The 21,078-nt window shown below is 48.9% G+C and overlaps 2 protein-coding genes and 1 pseudogene across 6 annotated transcripts in view; 2 read left to right on the top strand and 1 right to left on the bottom strand.

Moving 5' to 3' along the window:
- The first annotated feature begins 4,055 nt into the window (after positions 1-4,055).
- On the top strand, positions 4,056-15,584 carry Znf783 (zinc finger family member 783). 2 transcript variants are annotated; one of them, XM_029563915.1, is made up of 7 exons: positions 4,056-4,337; positions 5,620-6,018; positions 6,092-6,218; positions 6,381-6,509; positions 11,949-12,077; positions 13,303-13,359; positions 14,573-15,584. In XM_029563915.1, the coding sequence occupies exons 1-7, from the start codon at positions 4,314-4,316 to the stop codon at positions 15,406-15,408; spliced, it is 1,701 nt and encodes a 566-aa protein (XP_029419775.1). In that variant the 5' UTR covers positions 4,056-4,313; the 3' UTR covers positions 15,409-15,584. The 2 variants fall into 2 exon arrangements, with proteins under 2 accessions (XP_029419775.1, XP_008832029.1); XM_008833807.3 differs by having other exon boundaries at positions 13,303-13,410.
- LOC115070508 lies at positions 9,699-9,900 on the bottom strand (annotated as a pseudogene).
- A 2,270-nt stretch (positions 15,585-17,854) lies between the features above and the next one.
- LOC103734726 (zinc finger protein 282) overlaps positions 17,855-21,078 on the top strand; it is a 16,343-nt gene continuing 13,119 nt past the window's right edge. For 2 of the 4 annotated variants that reach the window (XM_008833809.3, XM_008833808.3), the window contains exons 1-3: positions 17,855-18,081; positions 19,982-20,335; positions 20,790-20,916. In XM_008833809.3, the coding sequence (XP_008832031.1) occupies positions 18,058-18,081; positions 19,982-20,335; positions 20,790-20,916 (505 nt within the window). In that variant the 5' untranslated portion in view covers positions 17,855-18,057. Of the gene's footprint in view, positions 18,239-18,262; positions 18,841-19,981; positions 20,336-20,789; positions 20,917-21,078 lie in introns of those variants that run through there. The other 2 variants (XM_017798362.2, XM_029563914.1) reach the window with 2 other exon arrangements.

The raw sequence follows: 21,078 nt of genomic DNA, 5'->3' as shown, positions 1-21,078 counted from the left end.
AGGCTGGCCTTGAACTCACAGAGATCCGCCTGCCTCTGCCTCCCAAGTGCTGGGACTACAGGCGAGTGCCACCACGCCTGGCTTATTTTTATTTTTTTATTTTGTCTTTTTTTTTCTGGAGCTGAGGACTGAACCCAGAGCCTTGCGTTTGCTAGGCAAGCACTCTACCACTGAGCTAAATCCCCAACCCCTGTTTATTTTTTAAAAAATATTTTATTATTTTTATTTCATGTGTATGAGTGTTATGCCTGCATGTAGGTAAATGCATCTGTATTGTGCAATGCCCAAGGAGGACAGAAGAGGCTGTGGGCTCCCCTGGAACTGGAGTTTCGGACACTTGTTAGCTGCCATGTGGGTGCTGGGATTCAAAACTTCTGCAAGAACAATGTTCTCAACTGCTGAGTCATCTCTCCAGCACCGAAAAAAAAAAAGAATTTATGCCAGGTGTGGTGGCACATGCCTTTAGCCTTTAGTCCCAGCACTAGGCAGACAGAGGCAGGCAGGCAGATATCTGTGAGTTCAAGGCCAGCCTGGTCTACACTGAGTTCTAGGAAATATAAAAAAAAATAATAATTTACTTTAAAATGGGCAGTCTCCATCTCTCCATAGCCATAGTGGTGGTATAATTTATAGAAAGGATGAAATAAAAGCCAGGAAGTAAGCCTTTGTAGATTTAGCTGAGTGCCCCAACTGTCTGAGCTTAGCAATAAACTCTGTCTCCAGGAGCCTGAGCTTTTGGGTGAGGCTGTTTTCATTCCTAGAATGATGACAGATGACATTTCCTATAAGGAGCTAGAGCCGAAAAATGTTAAAATATCTTAATTCTAGGGGCCCCTTACAAGCTCACCCAAAAGTACCCAAGCAATCTGATGAAAAAAAAAAAGAAAAGCTTTCTTTTGGACAGATGGTTCAGCACTTAACAACAGTGGCTGCTCTTGCAGAGAACACAGGTTCAATTCCCAGCACCCACATGGTGGCTAACAACCATCTATAACTCCGGTTCCAGGGGGATCAAATGCCATCTTCTGACTTCCTCTGGCATTGCACAACATGGGTATACTTGCACACATGTAAGCAATACACTCACACACATAAAAATAATAAAATATTTTTAAAAAGATAATAATTACACCCAGCACTTGGGAGGCAGAGGCAGGCAAATCTCTGTCAGTACAAGGCCAGCATGGTCTACATAGCAAGTTCGAGGACAGCTGAGGCTACAAGGGGACTCTGTCTCAAAAAGATAAAAAAATGAAATAAAATAATTATGAAAGTAATTCAAATTTATACCAGAGCTACAATGGCCTAACAAACCCAGGCTGGTCTGCTCAGGAAATCACATTTTAGTGCAAAATGTGTGTTTTTAACATAAAATCATCACTGAATAGTAGATAGCTTTGGGAGCTGATACACAGGGGAGTGATTCCCTTACTAACCTCTGGCTTTATAAACCAGTGCTTTCTGGGAACTAGACAGCAGTGCAAATTCTCATCACTCTTACCTCCTTTGGGTTGTACCCAGTTATGTCTTAACAGGCACCTGAGGTAATCTTGATGTGCCTTGACATTTAAGTACCACTGATGTAGAGGAAATTTGTTCTTTTTTTTGTTTTTATTTATTTATATTATTAATTATTTGGTCTTTTTGAGACAGGGTCTCTTGTAGCCCCAGCTGGCCTGGAACTCAGTGTGTAGACCAGGCTGGCCTTGAACTCACAGAGATCTACCTGTCTCTGCCTACCAAGTGCTGGGACTAAAGGTGTGTGCCACCACACCCAGCTTTGTTTTTATTTTTGACAAGATCTTGCTATGTATCCCCAGCTGGCCTAGTACTCACTATATGGCTCAGGCTGCTCTGGGGTCATCTTCTTGCCTCAGCCTCCAGAGTGCTGGGATTACAGGCGTTCACCACTATGCAGACTCCAGAGGTAGCTTCTAAAACACTAATAGCAAGCCAGGCTTGATGGCACATGCTTATAATATCAGCACTTGAGAGACAGAAGCAGACGAATCTCTGTGAAATGGAGGCCAGCCTGATCTACACAGTAAGTTCCAGGCCAGCTGGGGCTATAGGGAGATTGTATCTCAAACAGACCAAACAAATAAACCAACAAACCAAAACAAAACACTAACAGCAACTGTCAAAAACTTAGGGAGTTGGAGAGATGGCTCAGCAGCTAAGAGTTCTTCCAAAGGACACAGTTTCATTACTAGCATCCAGACCACATCAGGCATCTTTTCCAGGGGATTCAACACCCTCTTCTAGCCTCCCAAGGTACCAATACATACACGGTGTGTGTTTGTGTGTATATATACACAAAGATAAAAAAATGTTTAGAAGCTGGAGAGATGGCCTCAGCAAAGGACCCAGGTTGTTCCCAGCACCACATGGAGGCTAACAGCCATCCTTAGCTATAGTAGGGGATCCAATACTCTCTTCTTGACTCCATGGGCTTTGCACTACAGTGGTACACTTAGGTACATGCAGGTAGCACATTCATATACATAAAATTTTTTTTTTAATTTTTAATTAAATATTTTAAATTGCATTCTTAAAAAAAAATACTAAAATCAACCCTCCCTTACCCCCCGCTGCCTGGAACTCACTAAGCAGGATTTTGTTATGTAGTACAACCTGGACTCATGATCCTTCTGCTTCAGCCTCCCCAGTGCCAGGACTGCAGGTTTGTGCCACCACACCACACTCACTTTAGGAATTCTTGCCAAAGTCACTTAAGAGACAACATGCAGATATGTGCTCAAGATATTAGGAATTTTAGTAGGATCTCATCAAAGTCAGTCCAATATATTTAAGACTATAAAATGCTGATAAATTGTGACCTTTCAAATACTAATACTGCTGAGTGTGGTGGCACACCCCTTTAATCCCAGCACTCTAGAGACAGAGACCAGGGGATCTCTGTGAGATCAAGGCCAGCCTAGTCTACATAGTGAGTTTCAGGTCAACTGGCTACAGGAAGACCCTTTCTGAAAAAAAAAAACAAAAAACAAAAACCCAAAACCAACAAAACAAAATGAATAATGCTAAATATTGATTTGGATCTTGTTACAAAGAGTTAAGCATGCTATAACTCTAGTTTTATTTTTTGATGTAACTCAAAGTAGCACCTCCTCACTTTGTTGTAAATTCCAGGGGTGCACCTTAGAGAGAGGGTATGTTTCTTTGTGTCCTTGTGGTCACTTTAGTTTGTTGTGGAGCTTATCCTCTCCCCACCTCCCCCTGAAAACAAACCCAAACATACAAGCAAGTGGGAAGTTTATTGGATTATTAGGCAAAGACATGAATGGAAAATGCAGGAAATGGAAGGACCCCCCCACACACACACATTTTACTTTATAGTCAAGGGTTAAGTCTGGCTTTCCAGAGTGAGGCTTTCTGGTTTCAGAAGGAAACTGGTCCTAAATGAACAACTGGTTTATTCAGGAAACCTCAGGGTCTGAATTGGTGGCGGCGGACCTTGCGTTGCTGCGGCCCTGTGCACTGTTACATTTGAGGCCTGCTGGCAGGCCTGGAGGGCAGGGATGGCCAACACTGGATCCAACCTGGAGCCAAGACTAACAGGATGCCCAGCTGGTGCCACATGCAAGTCCAGGCTGGGTGCGGCAGAAAGGACGGCGCGGAACGAGCGCCTCCGGAAAGGGTGAGCAAGAAGACTCACAAATCCTGGAGTTTAAGAGACTGGAAAACGGGGTTGGGGGAGAGGAGGAGTCCCCGCAGCGCATGCATGGCAGATAAGTTTTGCATTGTGGGACACCCCAGGCCTAGCTTGCGTTTTGTTTGAAATGGAATACTTCCCATAGGCCTTTCCATTTGGTGTGAAAAAAAACCGAAAGGGGAGTTTAAAAACCTTAAACAATACAAAGCCGTCTTTGTTTGCCGTCTTTAGGTCGGAGGTCCTAAAACAGCCAATCTGAACACCCTTAGGACGAACCCGGAGGAAACCGTGGGGGTGGGGACCGTGCAGGTGTCTCCTCCCCAAGCCTCGACATTTCCTGAGCAGAGAGACCGGCCCGCGTCGCCTGGGCCGTGGGGGCCGCGCGGAGGGAAGGGCGCTGGAGGCGGTCCGGCGTACGGTCCTTCGGGCTGCAGGGGGCGCTGTGCGAGCCCCGGGGCGCAGCCGCCCACGGCAGCTCTTTTTAAAGGGCCAACGGGGCACGTGGCTGGGACTCCGCTCGCGGCCGCTCCTGCGCTGCTCCGAGGCTGGGCCGCTCCGGCTCCGCCCGCAGCCCGGCCGCCCGCTCCAGGCCCGACCTGTCGGCGCAGGAACCGCGGCGCTGAGAGACGCCGCAGCTATGGCCGAAGCAGCGGCCCCCCGGGTAAGCGCCCCGGCCGTGGACGCCGCGGGACAGGGCCGACGCGCGCGGAAGGACGGGTCTCGGGCCGCCGGGCCTCGGGAGCGCCCCGGCCCTACCCGCTCCGCCCTGCCCGCTGGGAGGCCGTGGAGGCCGCCGAGGCCATCGGCCCCGAGCCCACGGCGGGCGGCCCAAACGCCAGACCTGGCGGGCCGTGCCCCGACGACGGGCGCCAGCACCTGGCACCCCGCAGCTGCGCCACGCCGCGCGCCCAGATCCCCCCCAGGGTCGTGAAGGGCCCTGCTGACCTCACGGTCCATTGTTTGACTAGAGGCCCGGGTTGAGCAGGCCGGGAGGGAGGGTCTGTGGCCAGCCCGCCACATCCTCCGAGGCACAGGTGGTTGTTGTGCTTGGGGCCCTGGCCAAGACTGTATGAAAACACCTTTGAAATACCCAATAATTCTACTTTTATATACGTGAATAATTCCCAACCCTGTTGGCAACAGGTTTCTGCTTCTTTTTTGCTTTGTGCCTTTTTTTTTTTTTTTTTTTTTTTTTTTTTTTTTTTTAAGATTAGCAGTTTTAGAATGCTAGATTGATAAATGTGCAATACACATTCAGAGAAAATAAAATCTTTTGGTCATTTTGCCCTTTCTAGAATACTTGTAAAAAGCCCAGTAAGTGGTATCTACTATTACTACATCTCAACGAAGTTGATGCTTTTGGAAGGGAACCTCTCTTTCCCTTTGGTTTGCTGTGTGTCTTTGAGTTCCCTGAGTTCAAGGGAGATGGGGGTGGGGCTGGAGGGCTTTTCTGTACCTGTGCAGATGACATGTTTGTTCCTTCCTGATCTGTTTGCCTGCTTCTTTCTCCTGACTGTTTTGCAGCACCTAATATCCCAAGAAACTTCCCAACAGGCTAGATCTGCTTTGGCTCTTCTGAGATGGCGGTTTCTTTTTTCTTTTTTCTTTTTTTTTTTTTTGAGACAGAGTCTTACTATGTGGCCCTAGCTGGGAGTAGAACTTCCTATGTAGACCAGGCTTGACCTCGAACTCAGGGATCTGCCTGCCTCTGCGTCCTGCGTGCTGGAGTTAAAAGTGTGAGCCATTTGGGGGGGGGGGTGTTTGTCCTTAACTCTATAGTTTAGGCAGGCCTGGAACTCACTGTATAGCTCAAGCTGGCCTTGAACTCATGGCAAACTTCCTCCTCAGCTTTGTGAATGATGGGATTACAAGTGTGTACCACCATGCCTTGCTTTCTTGATGGCTATTTTGACTAAGATTTTCTCTTTTCTCTTACTGTACAGATTTCTGAGAGGGACCAGCAGATGAGTGAGGAGAAGCTTCCCACCCCTTCCTCACCCCAGCCAGATGCAGAGAAGAATTCGTACCTTTACTCCACAGAGATTACACTGTGGACTGTGGTGGCTGCCATTCAGGCCTTGGAGAAGAAAGTAGAGTCTTGCCTGGCCCGATTGCTGACTCTAGAGGGACGATCAGGCACAGCTGAGAAGAAGCTGGCTGACTTTGAGAAGACAGCTGTGGAGTTCAGGAGCCAGCTGGAGGGCAAGTGGGCCATGCTGGGGACCCTACCACAGGAGTATGGGCTGCTACAGCGGCGTGTGGAGAATGTGGAGAACCTGCTACGCAACAGGAACTTCTGGATCCTGCGGTTGCCCCCTGGCAGCAAGGGCGAGGTCCCAAAGGTAGCCTTTGAGATGGGGAGCCCAAGGGCCCATACCTGTAAGTGGGTGAGTGAATGTGAAACTCTGGTTTCAGGTGCCCATGACCTTTGATGATGTGGCTGTGTATTTCTCTGAGTCGGAGTGGGGCAAGCTGGAAGATTGGCAGAAGGATCTCTACAAGCACGTGATGCAGGGCAACTATGAGATGCTGGTCTCCCTGGGTAAGGCAACAGAAGAGTATCTGAGCCTCCATCCAGGGACGGCTTCCTGGGCCTCCCTCCATCCAGGGACAGCTTCCTGGGCCTCCATCCTGCAGTCTTTGCTTCTCTGCTTTGGCCCCTAGACCCAGCCCTTTTCCCACCCCCTCCCCATTCTGTGTGCAGATTATGCCATCTCCAAACCAGACATCCTCACCCGGATAGAGAGAGGAGTGGAGCCTTGTCCTGAAGGCTTCTGGTGCCAGGAGTGGGGGAATGAGGAGAAGGCAGCATGCCCACAGAAACCAGGCACTGGTGAGTATTGGCACATGATGGGAACTGATGCAAAGTGAACAATACCCCACCTTCCTGGACGTACTGGACAATCTGGGAACTGGAGAGGGAGCACAGGGCCTTAACCCAGTGTGGTCTGTGCTGTGTTTAGGGCCATTCTGAGCAGGAGTAGATGGTAATTCTCCCTAGAGCTGTATGGGTTCTGCTTCTGTACAGGTGGCACCAGCATAAAAGGGCTGGTTGTGAGGCCAGAGATGGCAAATACAGGGCAAGGACTCAGTGGGCCAGTGCTCAGTAAGGTAAAGCACAGTGGTATCATGTGCTGCCTTCAGTGGTGCCCATGTCCACCTGCCCCGATCACTGCCTACAACAGGGTTATGGCTACACTTGTGTTTGTCTCCGGGATAGGCTCTTGGGGACAGGCCTGAGTACTGCCCTTCCCATAGCTGGTATGTGGGACAATGGCTCCAAAGGTGACTGTGTTATTAAGTCCTCTGAAAGCTCTTAAAAAATACATAAACATAAGCCAAATTAGAACCAGAAAATAAGCTACTAAATGATTATCATTTACCTTTGAAGTGAATTCCAGGCCAGCCTGGGCTACAGAGTGAGACCCTTTCTCAAAAAAAAAAAAAAAAAAATTAGTGATTGAGATTTTGCCCCAAAGTCTACATATTTACTGCATTGGGTTTATATGTCTCTTAAATCTGTAAAAACTCCATTAAGCTCCCCCACATTTTCAACTCATTATGTAGACCAGGCTGGCCTTGAACTCACAGAGATCCACCTGCCTTTGCCTCCCAAGTGCTGGTATTAAAGGCATGTACCACCATGCCCAGCTTTTATTTTTTATTTGATGTGTGTAAGTATTATCCCTGCATGTATGCGAGTGCACCTCTGTTGGGCAAAGCCCGTGAAGGTCAGAAGAGGGCATGTTGTCCCCTGGAACTGCAGTTAGGGATGGTATGGATGGTTCTTAGCCACCATGTTGGTGTTGGGATTCAAACTTAGGTCTTCTGCAAGAGCAGCCAGTGCTTTTAACCTCTGAGCCATTTCTCTAGCCCCTATTTTTATTTTTTATGTGTATGAGTTTATTGCCTGCATGTGTATAAGTGTACCTGTGTTGTGCAGTACTCACTGAGGTCAGAAGAAGGCAACACATCCCCTTGGGTTGGAGTCGTAGACAGTTTTGGGTGCTGGGAACCGAACCCAGGTCCCTACAAGAGCATCCAGTGCTCTTAACCTCTGAGCCATCTTTCCAGCCCCAATTTATCTATTTTTTAGAAAAAAAAATTATTATTTTTTTTGTGTGTGTATGACTGTATTGCCTGTGTTGTGCAATACCTGTGGATGTCAGAAGAGGGTGTCAGATTCCCCTGGAACTGGAGTTATGGATGGTTGTTAGCTTCCCTGTGAATGCTGGGACTCAAACCTGCTCTTAACTGCCGAGCCATTTCTCCAGCCCCACAATCACCTAGTAAAGTATATAATTCTTTGTTCCTATAACCCAAGCATCTCTGGGCCTGAGATGGAAGAATTGTGAATTGTTACAGAAACAAAATAGCCAGGTAAGGATCAGAAGTTCAAGGAAGCTTTGGCTACATAGCAAGTTCGAGGCTAGCTGGGGATATATGAGACCCTGTCTCAAAAAGCTGAAACCAAAACAAAACAAAAAAACCTTTACCAAATAAAGCTGTGCTTATAGATAGGGCTGTAATCCCAACTACTTTGGAGGCTGAGGCAGGAGGATCACAAGTCAAAGTCTGTTCGATACACAAGGCCATTGTGGGCAACTGTGTGAGTCTCTGTCTCAAAAAGTGAAAATAAGATTGGTGAGATGGCTCAGCTAGTAACAGTGCTTGCTTTCCCTGATGACTTGAGTTTGATCCTGAACCTGTATTTCATCCAGAACCTCACACAACAATAATTAAAAAGTTAAAAAGATTCAAGAAGTTGAATAAAAATTTTAAAAATGTGGAAATAGCTGGGGATGTAGCTTCATGTTAGAACTTATCCCTAGCATGCGTAAGGTGCTAGATTCAATCCCAGTACCACAAACATGCATTGTACACACACACACACACACACACAATACATTCAGTGAATTATATAGTTCTGTGGGGATTTTTGTTTTGTTTTGTTTAGATAGGGTCTCACTATGTAACCCTGGCTGGCGGCCTTGAATCTGCTATGAAGACCATGCTGGCCTCCATCTCACAGAGACCGGCCTCTGCCTCCCAAGTGCTAGGATTAAAGGTGTGTACCACCACACCTGGCAATTCTGCAGTTAACCTGTGGATTTTAGTATGTTCACAAGATTTGTGTAACTATTACCACATTCTAATTTATTTTATGATGGGTATTGTTATGTAGCCCAGCCTGGCCTGGAACTTGTGGTAACTCTTCTGTCTCAGCTTCCTAAGTGCTGGAATTAAGGTGTGAGCCACCTCCCTGACTATGGATTCTTTGTAGATTCATTGAAGGTTGCAGTATGGTTAAATTCTGTCATTTCTGCATTTAGTTTCTGAAATTCTCTTGTATAGAACACTTTCTCTAATTGGCCTTCTTAGTTACCCTTGAATTATAATAGGGAAAAATGGAGAATAGGAGCTTAATTCTTTCATCAGTTCTTAGAATAAAAACTTGGTGCATTTATAGCCTCCAAATGCTGACATTTGTCCAGAAAAAAGTGACAGGTTGATTTATTATTGTTATAAAGTTGAACTGCTGAAAGCCCCACATTTATCTTAAAAACTCACAAATGGAACATCTGCTACCACCTGACTTCTGTCTCCTCTTTTTCTTTCTTTCCTTTTTTTTTTTTTAAAATGTGTATGAGTGTATTGCCTGCATGTATGTGAGTGCACCATGTCATGCAATGCCTTGGAGGTCAGAAGAGGGCCTCGGATTCCCCTGGAACTAGAGTTAAAGATGGTTCATAGCTGCCATGTGGATGTTGGGAATTGAACCTGGGTCCTCTGCAAGAGCAGCCAGTGCTTTTAACTGCTGAGCCATCTCTCCAGCCCCCATGAATTTTTTTTAAAGATTTATTTTTATTTATGTGTACATGTCTATGTCAGAGTATGCCACATCTGTGTGGGTACCTGTGGAGGCCAGAAAACAGTTTCAGATCCCCTGGAACTGGAATTACAGGCAGTTGAGTCGTCATATGTGGGTGTTAGGAACCAAACTCAGGTCCTCTGGACCTTAACCACTGAGCCAGCTCTCTAGTCTGAGGCAGAGCAGAATGATCATCAGTAGCAAAAGGCAGCTGCCTAAGAGCAACACCCAAGCCAGCTTCACCCTCAGGAGAGAACACTGCATCTCCTTCTCATGGTTTCTGGTACTCTACACAGTCAGAAAAACTTTTCTAGTAACAAACTATAGAAATGATCCCTGGAAGTATAGTCTTCTGATAGTAGATTCTTAAGCGCATCCTCCAAGTACGTTGTCTGGATAGCTTTTGGTTTAATTGCTGTATGTTTGGCATGGATAACAGCACATAGGTTGGTGTCCTCAAAAGGGCCACACAGATAGGTCTTGCCTGCCTCTTACAATGTTCCAATAGCTGGTTCTAGAAATGCAGATCTTTTTGAGCTCTGATCAATTTCTTGTACCACATGGGCGTACCAAGGGGAGTTTTCAAATCAGAAATTAAGGGTTTTTTTTTTTTTTTTTTTTTTTTAATTACATTTATTGGTACAGTATGTGCACACAGAGGTCAGAGGACAGCAACAACAGTTGCAAGATCCAGTTCTCTCCTGTCACCCTGCGGGTTCCAGGGATCGAACTCAGGCTGTTAGACTTGGTAGCATACATCTTTCCCCCATGAGCAATCCGCTGGCCCTGTTTACTTTTAAGAAAGGTCTTACATTGTAGCCCAGAATGACCTGTAATTCACTACATAGCCTAGGCTGTCCTTTAACTCGACAATCTTCCTGCCAGAGCTTCCTTAGCACTGGGATTGTAGGTGTGACTACCACATCCAGCCCAGCTGAAGTGCCTATTTTTAGGTTTATTATGGAAGTGACATTATTAGGGTCTAGTGACAGTTCCAGGTGTCATGACTATGAACAATGACCCACTGGAGTCCAGCACTGCACCCTTGTATGTGAAGGGGACTCAGCAGTGGCATTGTCAGTTACAGGTCCAGCAAATTTTTTTTTTTCACTGCTCATGACACTAGGTGGAGTTACCAGTTCCTGTTGGAGAGAAATGCTGATTGAGGCAGAGTAGAGAGGCCCTGCTTGGGTGCTTTTGTGTATCTCTTAGCCATCCTTGTTCCCTGGACCCTGCTCATAGTACATTTCTTTCTCTTCATATTTTTTTTTCCAGGGAAGAAGGAAGGGAGAATTGACTAAGCTGACTTGGTAGAGTACTTAGCATGGCAGAGAGCATTGGTTTGATCTCCTGTATCACAGAAACCGGGTATGGTACTACATGCTTATAACCCCAGCAATGGGGAGGAGGAGGTAGGAAAATTAGAAGTTCAAGGTCATCCTTGGCTACATAGTGAGTTCAAGACCACCCTGGAATGTATAAGGCCCAATCTCTAAAAACCGACAAATAGGCAGGTGAGATGGCTCAGTGCCACGAGAGCCTGTTGATCTGAGTTCAGTTCCAGGAACCCACAGTGGAAGGAAAGAACCAACTCCTGAAGGTTGCCCTCTGACCTCCACATACAAGCCATAGCATGTGTGTACCCCCCACCTCCCCAGGCTGGCTTGGAACTCACAGATCAGCTTGCCTCCACCTCCTTGAGTGCTGGGATTCTAAAGGTGTGGCATCACCATACTGCATGTGTGTACCCCCCACCTCCCCAGGCTGGCTTGGAACTCACAGATCAGCCTCCTCCACCTCCTTGAGTGCTGGGATTCTAAAGGTGTGGCATCACCATACCTGGCACAATAATTTTGTTTAAAGGAAAGAAAGAAACTCCCCCATCCCCAGAGCTCTGTTTCTTCTGGGAGGGGGCACTTGTCATGAAGTTTCACTGACTACTGGGTTGTTAGGAATGTGCTAGGAGGTAGGCTCTGAGCAAACAACTTGTGTGGACTCAGAGGTAAGAGGAAGGCAGGTGTGGGGTTGAAAAAATATTTGGAAGTGTCATCTGTAATGTGCCTTTGGGCTCCTTGGCACTATGGAGAGCAGCTTGGAGCAGAAGGCAGCAGCCACCCTGATGGCTGCTGGCATATGCAGTGTGCATTTCTCCTCCCTGCCTGTAACAGCCAGGTTCTCAACTCTGTTCTCATGCCCTGTTGGGCACTCTTATCAGAACTCCCCATTCTGCACAGTCCTTTTGGACATGAAGACTTTAGACCAGTATGGCAGGGAATTCTTCAGAGCGATGGGCATAGCCACTTTATCACATCCTGTCTTTGGTCTGATATCCTAGAGTCTTTGGCCACCTGGCTGGGAGAGCTTGATATTGTGCTCAGTGTCATTGGTTTACATTCCCAGGCATCCCTCCATGTCCAGAGTGGGCCCCAAACCCAGCCAGCCCTGCCCAGGAGGAGCCGAAAGAAAGGCTGGTCCCCGAGCAGCCGCAAGATGAAGAGTCAAAGGTGATTGCACATGGGTCAGGCACTGGTGAGTGAGCATGGCTGGACAGCAAAAGTGAAGTCGTCAGCATTGGCACTGAACACGGGGCACTGGGAAACCATGCTAGATGTTGGGTTGTGCTGGGTAGGGGTCTTGGAAAATGGCCTCTAGGATAGGTCTCAGAGAAGGTAGTTTAGTATCTTCATTGTTCACAAATGTTTGAATAGTACTGTTGGCGGCTTGGGCACTTCTGTCTGATGGAGCCACAGGAGGAATGTGAATTGGATCTACTGGAGTTTTGTTTTTTTTTTTTTAATTATTTTTAATGTGTATGAGTGTTATGCCTGCATGTGTGTAAATGCACCAGTGTCATGCAGTGCTCTCTGAGGACAGACGAGAGCGTCAGATCCCCTGGAACTGGTGTTAGGACGGTTGTTAGCTGCCATGTGGGTGCTGGGAATTGAACCCAAGCCCTCTGCAAGAGCAGCTAGTGTGCTTAACTGCTGAGCCATCTCTCCAGCCCCCGCTGCTAGAGTTTTTTACAATGGTCATATCAGCACGGTGGTATGAATCCCATCACCAGTGTGATACTAGGCTAGCATATTGCATTTTCTCACTATTCTTTGCCAAGGCCTGTTGGTACTTTATTCATGCATTCAGGGTTCTGTGACTTCTGTTTACAGCCAGTTCCCTGTCCAGCCTTCTCTGAGATGGAAGGCATTGAGCCTCATGCACTGGGCTGGGCTGGCCCCTCCTGCTCTTATTCTTCCTCTTGCTGCTGGCCTCATGTAGTCCCTGTTGCTTTCCTCCCAGGGGTTTCTGTGCAGCTCCCTCACTGCACATGATTGCCCCTCCCTGCTCTATGTTCTTCCGGGCGATTGTAGTCTGGAACTCTGTATGTAGTCTCAAACTCTGCTCAGGGAATTTGCAGGTAGGACCCTTAGGTAGGAGGGTCCTACCTGCACATCTCAGATCTGGGATGTGTTCCTGCACATCTCAGATCTGGGACTCTGCCCTAGGGCCTCCCTCTGTTACTTTGAGGTCAATGAGGGTTATAGTCAGATGCAGAGGGACAAGTTGTGAGCCTGGACCTACATAGAATGGGGGTGTGACCTTCATAACTATTCTCACCTCAGAAACCCTCCAGATGGAAGTCTGAGGACCTGTTCTTCCTAGCAGGTCCTTAAGAATGTCCAGGGCCTGCTGGGGAGATAGCCATGCCTGTGTGGAACCCATGTTAGCAGAGGCTCTCATCTCATTCTCCCTCTCACAGGACCTCCAGCAAGCACCAGCACTTTATCAATTAAACAGGAGGGAGAATCTCCAGAGGGTGAGTTGTTGGCCTCCCCTCCCATGGATAGCCCATCTTCCATGGGGCCAGGTGAGTGAAGGGAAAAGACACTTATGCTGTGGCTCAGAGGCTCTTGGGAGTGGGAGTCAGCCTGTGGTGAACTGGCCTGGTTGGAAAAGTCCTGCTTGAAAACATGCTGCATGTCATTAGGCTGTGATCTGCTAGTGACAGGTGGTATATGTGGTCTGCTCCTCACAGTAACCCTGCAAGGTGGCCTCGGCTCACTGCCTGTGGCATCTTGCATTTTGCTAGTGTTAGCTTACAGTTTAAGTGTCAATCCCTCTGCCTGGAGTCCATGCTTTTTCTGATAGGACTCAGTGAATGACCCTTTCTTCTCCACATTAAGGACTCCAGAGAATACTTGGAGACCACTGTCATGGCCTCAGCCTGTGCTTTTCACAGCTCTGTCCCTAGAGTTTCAGTGTCTCTGTACCACCCTTGATTCAGGGGGGACCTGCACGGAGGCCCCACAGGCTGATAGGGCAGTAGGGTGCTCTAGTGAATTTCCTTGGGATGAGTAACAGAATATTGACAGGTCACTCCCTTCTCTACACCACAGAAGCTTTTATTTTATTTTTTTGAGATGGGGTCTTACTGTGTAGCTGACTGGTTTTAAGATCACTGTGTAGCCAAGGCTTATAGCAGTCTTCACATCTCAGTCTCCCAAGTGCTGGGATTACAGCCCAACTCGGCCCACAGAGACCTCTTAACCATAGTCTGGAGGCAGTTGGGAACCATGGACTCCTTGTTTTTCTCAGGTTGTAACTATTATCATCACAACTCTTAGAGTCCTGGCAGTGCCTTTGCCATGGCTGGAGTGTCTCAATGCTCAGGGTTTCTGCCCTGTGTCTCCCCACCTCCATCCCACCTGTCTGTCTCCCACAGTCTAATCCCTGACCCCACAGGTTCCCTGGCACTTGGCTTTTTAGCTTTCTTTCTTCTCTGCTGCTCTCAGCTTGGTTTCCAGGAATGAGGCGTAAAAGCCCAAACACAACCCAAAAAATGTTGATGCATGAGGCAGTACCTGCCCCAGGAAGTCTGTGAACCGGACCCCTGACCTGCTCTGTTGATACTCACAGAAAAATGGATTTGGGGAAGGGAGGAACAGGGCCAAACTTGGAAGCAAGACCTGGATCAAATGGCATGGGGAGCCATGTGATCCACTTGGAACCAACATCACTTCCTTTGCCAGGTGGTGGTGGTGTGACCATCAAGACAGAAGCTCAGTCTGAGGACGAGATGGTACCTGAGCAACTCCTCCTAGAGTCCCCAAGCCAGCCCAAGTGTAGACTCCCCAAAGGGCCCAGGAACAGGACTAGAGGCCCCAAGCGGCATCATGCCCAGGGAGTGCCCAGGGTGCGGATGGGGGAATCCCAGGTATCAGAGGCTATGGGAGAGTCACCCCGTGTCCTTCCTCGCCCACGGGAGCGGGTATTTCCATGCCCTGACTGTGGGCAGAGCTTCCGCTTGAAGATTAATCTGACAATCCATCAGCGGACCCATGTAGAGGAGGAACACAGGGAGGCTTGGAGTGGCTCGCCTCTTGGGTCGGGGGAAGACCACTCCACACTGGAACCGGGGGAGGTGGTGGTGCCTGGCCCTGTCATCCGCTGGCTACCTGAGGAACCCACAGGCCACCGCTCCCTGACAAGCCATGCCTTCATGGGGCGGAGGCCAGCAACCACCAAGGTTTACCACTGCAGTGAATGTCTGCGCTTCTTCCAGCAGAGGAAAAGCCTGCTGCTTCACCAGCGCCTGCACACAGGCAACAGCCAGGGCTGGCCTGCCTGCCCCTACTGTGGCAAGGCCTTCCGTCGGCCCTCAGATCTCTTCCGTCACCAGCGCATTCACACTGGCGAACGACCCTACCAGTGCCCCCAGTGTGGCCGGACCTTCAACCGGAACCACCACCTGGCTGTCCACATGCAAACCCACTCCCGAGGCCAGGCAGTCCTGCACTTCCTTATGCCCTCCAACCGCCAGGGGAACTCATCCCTGCAGGGTTCTAGCCCTGCAGAAGAGGGCTGACCAGCAGGAACCTTCCAGGGCACCCTCTGGCTCTCCTGGGTACCCTGGCAGGACCTGCACTCTTTCCTTGGGGGGGTGTTTTCCTTGTGCCTGACCTGCCACCGGTCCCTCATTCTGAGATGGCTTTGGAGAGTCTTTTTGTTTTTTTTGTTTTCCATTCAAATGGGAAAAAGCAACCTTTTTGTTTATAGTCTGTGTGGCAGGGTGCCTCTGTCCCTAAGTCCTGTGTCACTCTTTTCCCTTTTGTACATTCCTGACTTGTAAAGGATTCCTTAAGATTTAAGGTAGAGCCTTTGACTGATACTGCAGCCAGGAGTTGTGTCCACAGAGGTCGTGTCCCTTCAGGATGGACCAATAGAGACCTCAGAGGGAAAGGGTCTGACTGGACAGAAGTCTGCAGTCCACATGAGAAAAAAGCAGAGTGGACAGATGGCTGAGGGAAGGAAAGGCACTGGAAATTTGCATTTCCTACTTTGTTACTTTGAGACTTTTCCTAGTGCTTCAGGAAGTGTTGTTTATAGTTACAAAGGGGACCAGGAGCTTCTGAGGGGCAGGAACTACCTGCTGCTTCTCTGTGGGGGTGACAATATGCAAGACCAGCTCAATCTCAATCTTCTGTGGGGACATCTTGGCTGCTGTCCTGGAAGCTGTTTCCCAGTTGTATTGACTGGCCCAGAGTGGCTCACAGTCTTCCTGGTCTTTCATAAGGCAGTCTCATCCAGTTGTGAAGGAACATGGAAGCCAAGAATGAATGACTCCCGTCGAGTCTTGGGGTTGGTAGTGTGGTTGACCTATTGTGACAGGATCTGCAGAAACGCCTTTAGGAGGATATAGAGTGAGCCTGGAAAGACCTGCCCTAGGAATAAGACCTTGCCTAGGGGACACTGGTTAGCCCACCTAGACTCTGGGGCCCAAGTTGGGTTAAGGAAGTCTGGGGACTCTTTTGACCCGCTAGGCTCATGATCTTAGTCTGTCAAAGAGAACAGCCCCAGTGTGTCTCACCTCACTTTAGAGTTGTCTGTGTCAGAAAGGCACTGGACAAATAAGTTTTGTCCTTTTAAGTTTGGAGTCTCCTTTCTCTGTCTCTAGCCCTTTTCCCCCAGACAGACCCCTCAGGAGGGAACTTTCTCTTCTGGAGGGTTTAAGTTCCTCCAGGTTCTGGTGATAGAGACTTTTCCATTGAGCTGGCACTTCAGGGGCTTTTAACCAAAGCACAGGCTCAAGATGAAGTTGAGGCAACAGTGGCAGGCCTCAGAGTCTTTGAAGTGGTTGATTGTACCTCTTAGCCACACCACCTTGGGTGCTGCCTAGACAGCCTGGTGAGCGCTTGTGAAACTGGGGTCATGGATCCTAGCTCTCCTGATAGTTACTGTCTTGCATGGCATTCAGAGACCAGGGCACATTTAGGCCTGCTCCCAGATGTCAGACTTGGGCTGTGCTACTTCCTTGCCTCTAAAAGTACTGAACAGAGATGGGACAGAGGGTAACAACTGCCATCATCTCTGGGACAGAGGTTACTGTCAAGCAAGACTGGTCAGCTGTGATCCGGAAAGGCATTGCCTAGGCTGCCTGCCTGCCTGCTTCCTCAACCCATGTCTGGGGTCCCACAAGCTAGACAGCAGCTGCCAGTAAATGCTCAGACAGACTGTATGTAGCATAAGTAACTGTTCCAGGCTTAACCCTTAGCAGTAAGAGCTTGTCTCAGGTGTTCTCCTAGAGGTGCAGGGCTAATGTTCCTAGGCCTGTTTTCTAATGCTGAATGCCCTCTGAAACAGGTATTCGTTATTCTAAGTACAGAGTTCAGGTGTGTGTGTGTGGGGAAGGCCGGTTCCCTATAGGGCTCTGGCTAACCTCAAGCTTGCGGCGACTTTCCTGCCTCTGTGTTTAGTGCTGGGCTTTGCAGGCCTGCACCACCACGGCTGCTGGGTTAGGCCTATTGCGTTTGCCCTGGAATTCCGTAGGGCATGTTAAAGAGCCCTCTAAGTTTAAAGTGAAGACTGCTTAGTGCCGGAGTCCAGTGGTGTTTCACAATCTGGAGGTGGGAGTCCTGGTTTAGTCCCAGACTTCCTGCTCCCTCATTTTATAAAACAAGGAGCTGGTTGGGCCACGGGAGTGAGGTCCTTACAATGAAGGTGGCAACCTCGTACCCTAATCGGTGCTCAATAAACACGCTGGAATAAGCATGTGCCTAGTTCCTGGTCTCTAGATGAGTGGCTTGTATTAGGTAGTCACGGCTGGCGACCCCAGTGAGTTGCTGGTCACGACTTAGCAGGAATTCACCGGTAAAAGCAGCTGCAACACGCAGAGTTCATACCTGCAAGGCGAGTGCTTCCTGTGCTGGCCAATAAGGATCCGTTCTGGGTCGCGGGGGCCAGCAGCGCTGGGGTGGGGGCGGGGCTTCCAGTAGTAGCCAATAGGAAGCTGTCTCCAGGAGGGGGCGGGCCCAGCCTGGGGGGGCCTGTGGTCCAGCAGGCCCTCAGTGGTGGATCAGCGGGACGTCGCCGCGGCTTGTGACTGGGCACAGGTTGCATCCCGAGGTGGTGACGCGGCCACCTCCGGGGTCCTGTGAGTGGGGAAGCAGGGCCGCCTGCGGAGAGGACCGGGGCGGGGCCTCGGCTGCAGACACTTGGGACAAGGGACGACCGAGCCATGGCCGAGGCGGCCTCGGTTCCGGTAAGGACAGCTCCACGCCGATTCTTGAACCCGCGGCAGACATCCTACGCCTGCTACCTCTTAGAATTGGGAAGGGCTCAGTCCCCGTGGCGAACACGCCTGGGGTCACATGATGAAGCCTTTCTCCCTTCTCGGCTCCACTTCGCTCGTCCATACAGTAAGGCGATGAACTTAAACCAAAAGATGTCCGGTGGGCCGGTTCTGACGTCTTTACCAAATGGCTCTTTTCCGGGGCTTCCCACCTCCCTTCTCCCCCAGTAATGGACCATCTTAGACGGCCCACTCCATTCTAGGCCCTCATGGCCTTGGTAGCTGGAGTCTTGTCCCTGCCCAAAGTGGGATCCACTGAGGTCTCACAGGTCTGAACTCTGATTCCATTCAGGATGGATGCATTTTTGCTCGCTGTTTTCCAAGATCCCCCAGGAAGTCTTTCCTACTCCTGCTGGGAGGAGATCTGCACAGAAAGGACTTTCCGTTTAGAGCAGTTTAGGGTCGTGATTGGACCTTTCCCATCTAGCTGGTGTGACTGAACTGTTGTGGTTTTATGTGTGTATGAAGGTACAAGGCATCTCCCTGTAGCAGTAGCTTTGAAATGGCTTTAGAGACATTCCTCAGTGCCAGATTGTGGCAAGCACCAGGGAGATGAGGGTGTTTGCCCCTTAATCCATGCAGACTGCCTCCTCCCAGCTACCTATACTTTGTTGTGTGGGTCAGTGGTCAGACCTCATGCTGGTGCCATCATGCTGTAAAAGGAGGAAGGTAAGGATGGATGTCTGATGATGAATATCTAATATGGGTGGGGCACTTTGCTGTGTCTTTTTGGAAGAGGTCTTGGGGAAATATTAGTTGCACAAAATGGGATTAATTACAGTGTTTAGTTTAGAACCTATTCTGGCCACTGATCACTGACCTTCCTGATTTTTAGTATAATATATGGCATTGTCATACACCCCAGGTTTTTTTTCTAAATGTGTAGTGCATTTTATCCACCACCCCCTTAAGAGATAAGGAAGCCATGATGTCCTTGTAATTGAGAAAACAGGGCCTTAGTGGAATAGCTTGGCATCACCTCAAACTGCACAGATGTAATGGCAGATAGGCACACTACTCAAGTTCTAGAAGAGCAGTGGGGGCTGTTACACTCAGCCCCCACTGAAGCATTTCTTGGGTCTTCATTTTAATATTTACAGTGGTGCACAATACACTGCCTACCTCTTGTAGATGGGGTATTCTTTGGAATATTTTCTTCTGATTAAGATGTTGGCTTTTAATCTTCTCTGACCCTTGCTTCCTGGCACCTAGGGTCAGGCCTCCCAGTGTGGTGACTGCCCAGGGACTGTGTGATAAGACACCTTAGTTGCAGAGACTTGGTATGTCAAACAGGTCAGGGATTCACACTCCAGTAGATGACAGAGTAGAAGGGCCTTAGAGCTCACCAAGGCTGGGACAGCAGGACCTCACTTACTTTCAAGCCCAGTGTAGAGGAGGCTACTCTAGAAGCAGATGAGGGTTGATTGCAGGTTTTGTGGACTTGGGTTTTGTATTTCATGTCCTGCTGAGCTGTGTCCCCAAGGAAAGAAAAGGTGGTTAAATAATTGGTAAAACTAATATAAGTAGAAGAGCTGAGATTAAATCTATTCTGCTCTCCATCCATTTGGATGCTTGCTATTTCATTTTCCATTGTATGGGGTCTTGGTTGAAGATTCTGTGGGGTCTAATGTCTACTGTCTTTGGTTGGCTGTCTGTCAGATAGGGTCACTTCAAGGATCTGGCCAGTGAGGATTCTGGAACTCCAGAGAAGTCTCCCATGTTCCCGAGGACCCTGATCTTCCTCTGTCTGAGAATAGCTCTGGGCCCTCTCCTTCTGGCAGCCAACTCCTCTCCTTGTCCCTGGTTACAGGATTGGCATGTGGGGTCTGATCTCCAACAACAGGCCCAGATCCAGTCTGCAGAGATCTCCCTACTAGCAATCCTGGCTGCTGTTCAGGCTGTGGAGAAGAAAACAGAGTCTCAGGCTGTCCACCTGCAAAGCCTTGAAGTACGAGCAGGGACAGCTGAGAAGAGGCTGGCTGATTTTGAGAAGACAGCTGTGGAGTTTGGCAGCCAGCTGGAGGGCAAGTGGGCCGTGCTTGGGACTCTGTTGCAGGAGTACGGGCTGCTGCAGCGGCGGCTGGAAAACCTGGAGAACCAGCTTCGCAACAGGAATTCCTGGGTTCTGCGGCTGCCTCCTGGCAGCAAGGGGGAAGCCCCCAAGGTATGAATAGAATGGAGAAAGGCCTCCTGTCTGATCGCTTAGTGCTTAATGCTAGTCACCAAAGAACTTTAAGAAGCTTAAAGAAATGTCTGGGACGTCAGAAAAGGTGTCTGCTTAGGCAAGAGTGGCATTGTTGGGAGCGATATGTTTATGTGCCAACAGTTGTATGTCTTCTTCCAGAATGACCTTTTGAGAGTAAAACTGGTTCAAGTAGAGGAAATCACCAGAAAGCCCTCCGTGTAGCTCACACATAGAACAGAAGATGCAAGTGTGCATAGGAGATGAGAGGAGACCTTGAGAGCCCTGGTTCCCATCCAGTGGTCCTTCCTTTTATCTGAAACCCACATGGACAGGAGCTAGCATTTGCCCAGTGATTTGGTCACTGGTACCTACTGGTTTTGGAGCTGGTTCTAGCTGTTCTCTGAAAGGGTGTGTGGGGCTTGTATTCTTCCAGGTTTCCTTGACAACTGAGGAGGTGGCTGGGTGTTTCTCAGAGCAACAGGAAGGCAGCCTGGAAGACTGGCAGAAGGAGCTCTGCAAGCATGTTGCGAAGGAGAGTCATGAGTCGCTGGGCCCACTGGGTAAGAGGCATCCCCAGGGACTCCAAGCCCTGTTTTCATTCTTTTTTTTTTTTTTTTTGTCTTCCTCCAATTTTACATTGTGCTTATAAAAAAAATCTCTGGACGCTTCTATTTGTTTAGTTGCAGTTTGGGGAAGGGGCATCAAGACCTTGCTGAGTGAAT

Source organism: Nannospalax galili, unplaced genomic scaffold (assembly GCF_000622305.1).
Source record: "Nannospalax galili isolate Female #2095 unplaced genomic scaffold, S.galili_v1.0 scaffold1217, whole genome shotgun sequence".
NCBI lineage: Eukaryota > Metazoa > Chordata > Mammalia > Rodentia > Spalacidae > Nannospalax > Nannospalax galili.
This window is presented reverse-complemented; position numbering and strand designations above follow the sequence as displayed.

What these genes read in the sequence shown, in the direction of transcription:
- Znf783 (XM_008833807.3), top strand. Translation starts at nt 4,314, where the DNA reads ATGGCCGAAGCAGCGGCCCCCCGG. An exon ending in CCGAAGCAGCGGCCCCCCGG is followed by an intron (nt 4,338 to 5,619) that starts GTAAGCGCCCCG and finishes CTTACTGTACAG; the next exon opens with ATTTCTGAGAGGGACCAGCA. An exon ending in TGCACATGGGTCAGGCACTG is followed by an intron (nt 12,078 to 13,302) that starts GTGAGTGAGCAT and finishes TCCCTCTCACAG; the next exon opens with GACCTCCAGCAAGCACCAGC.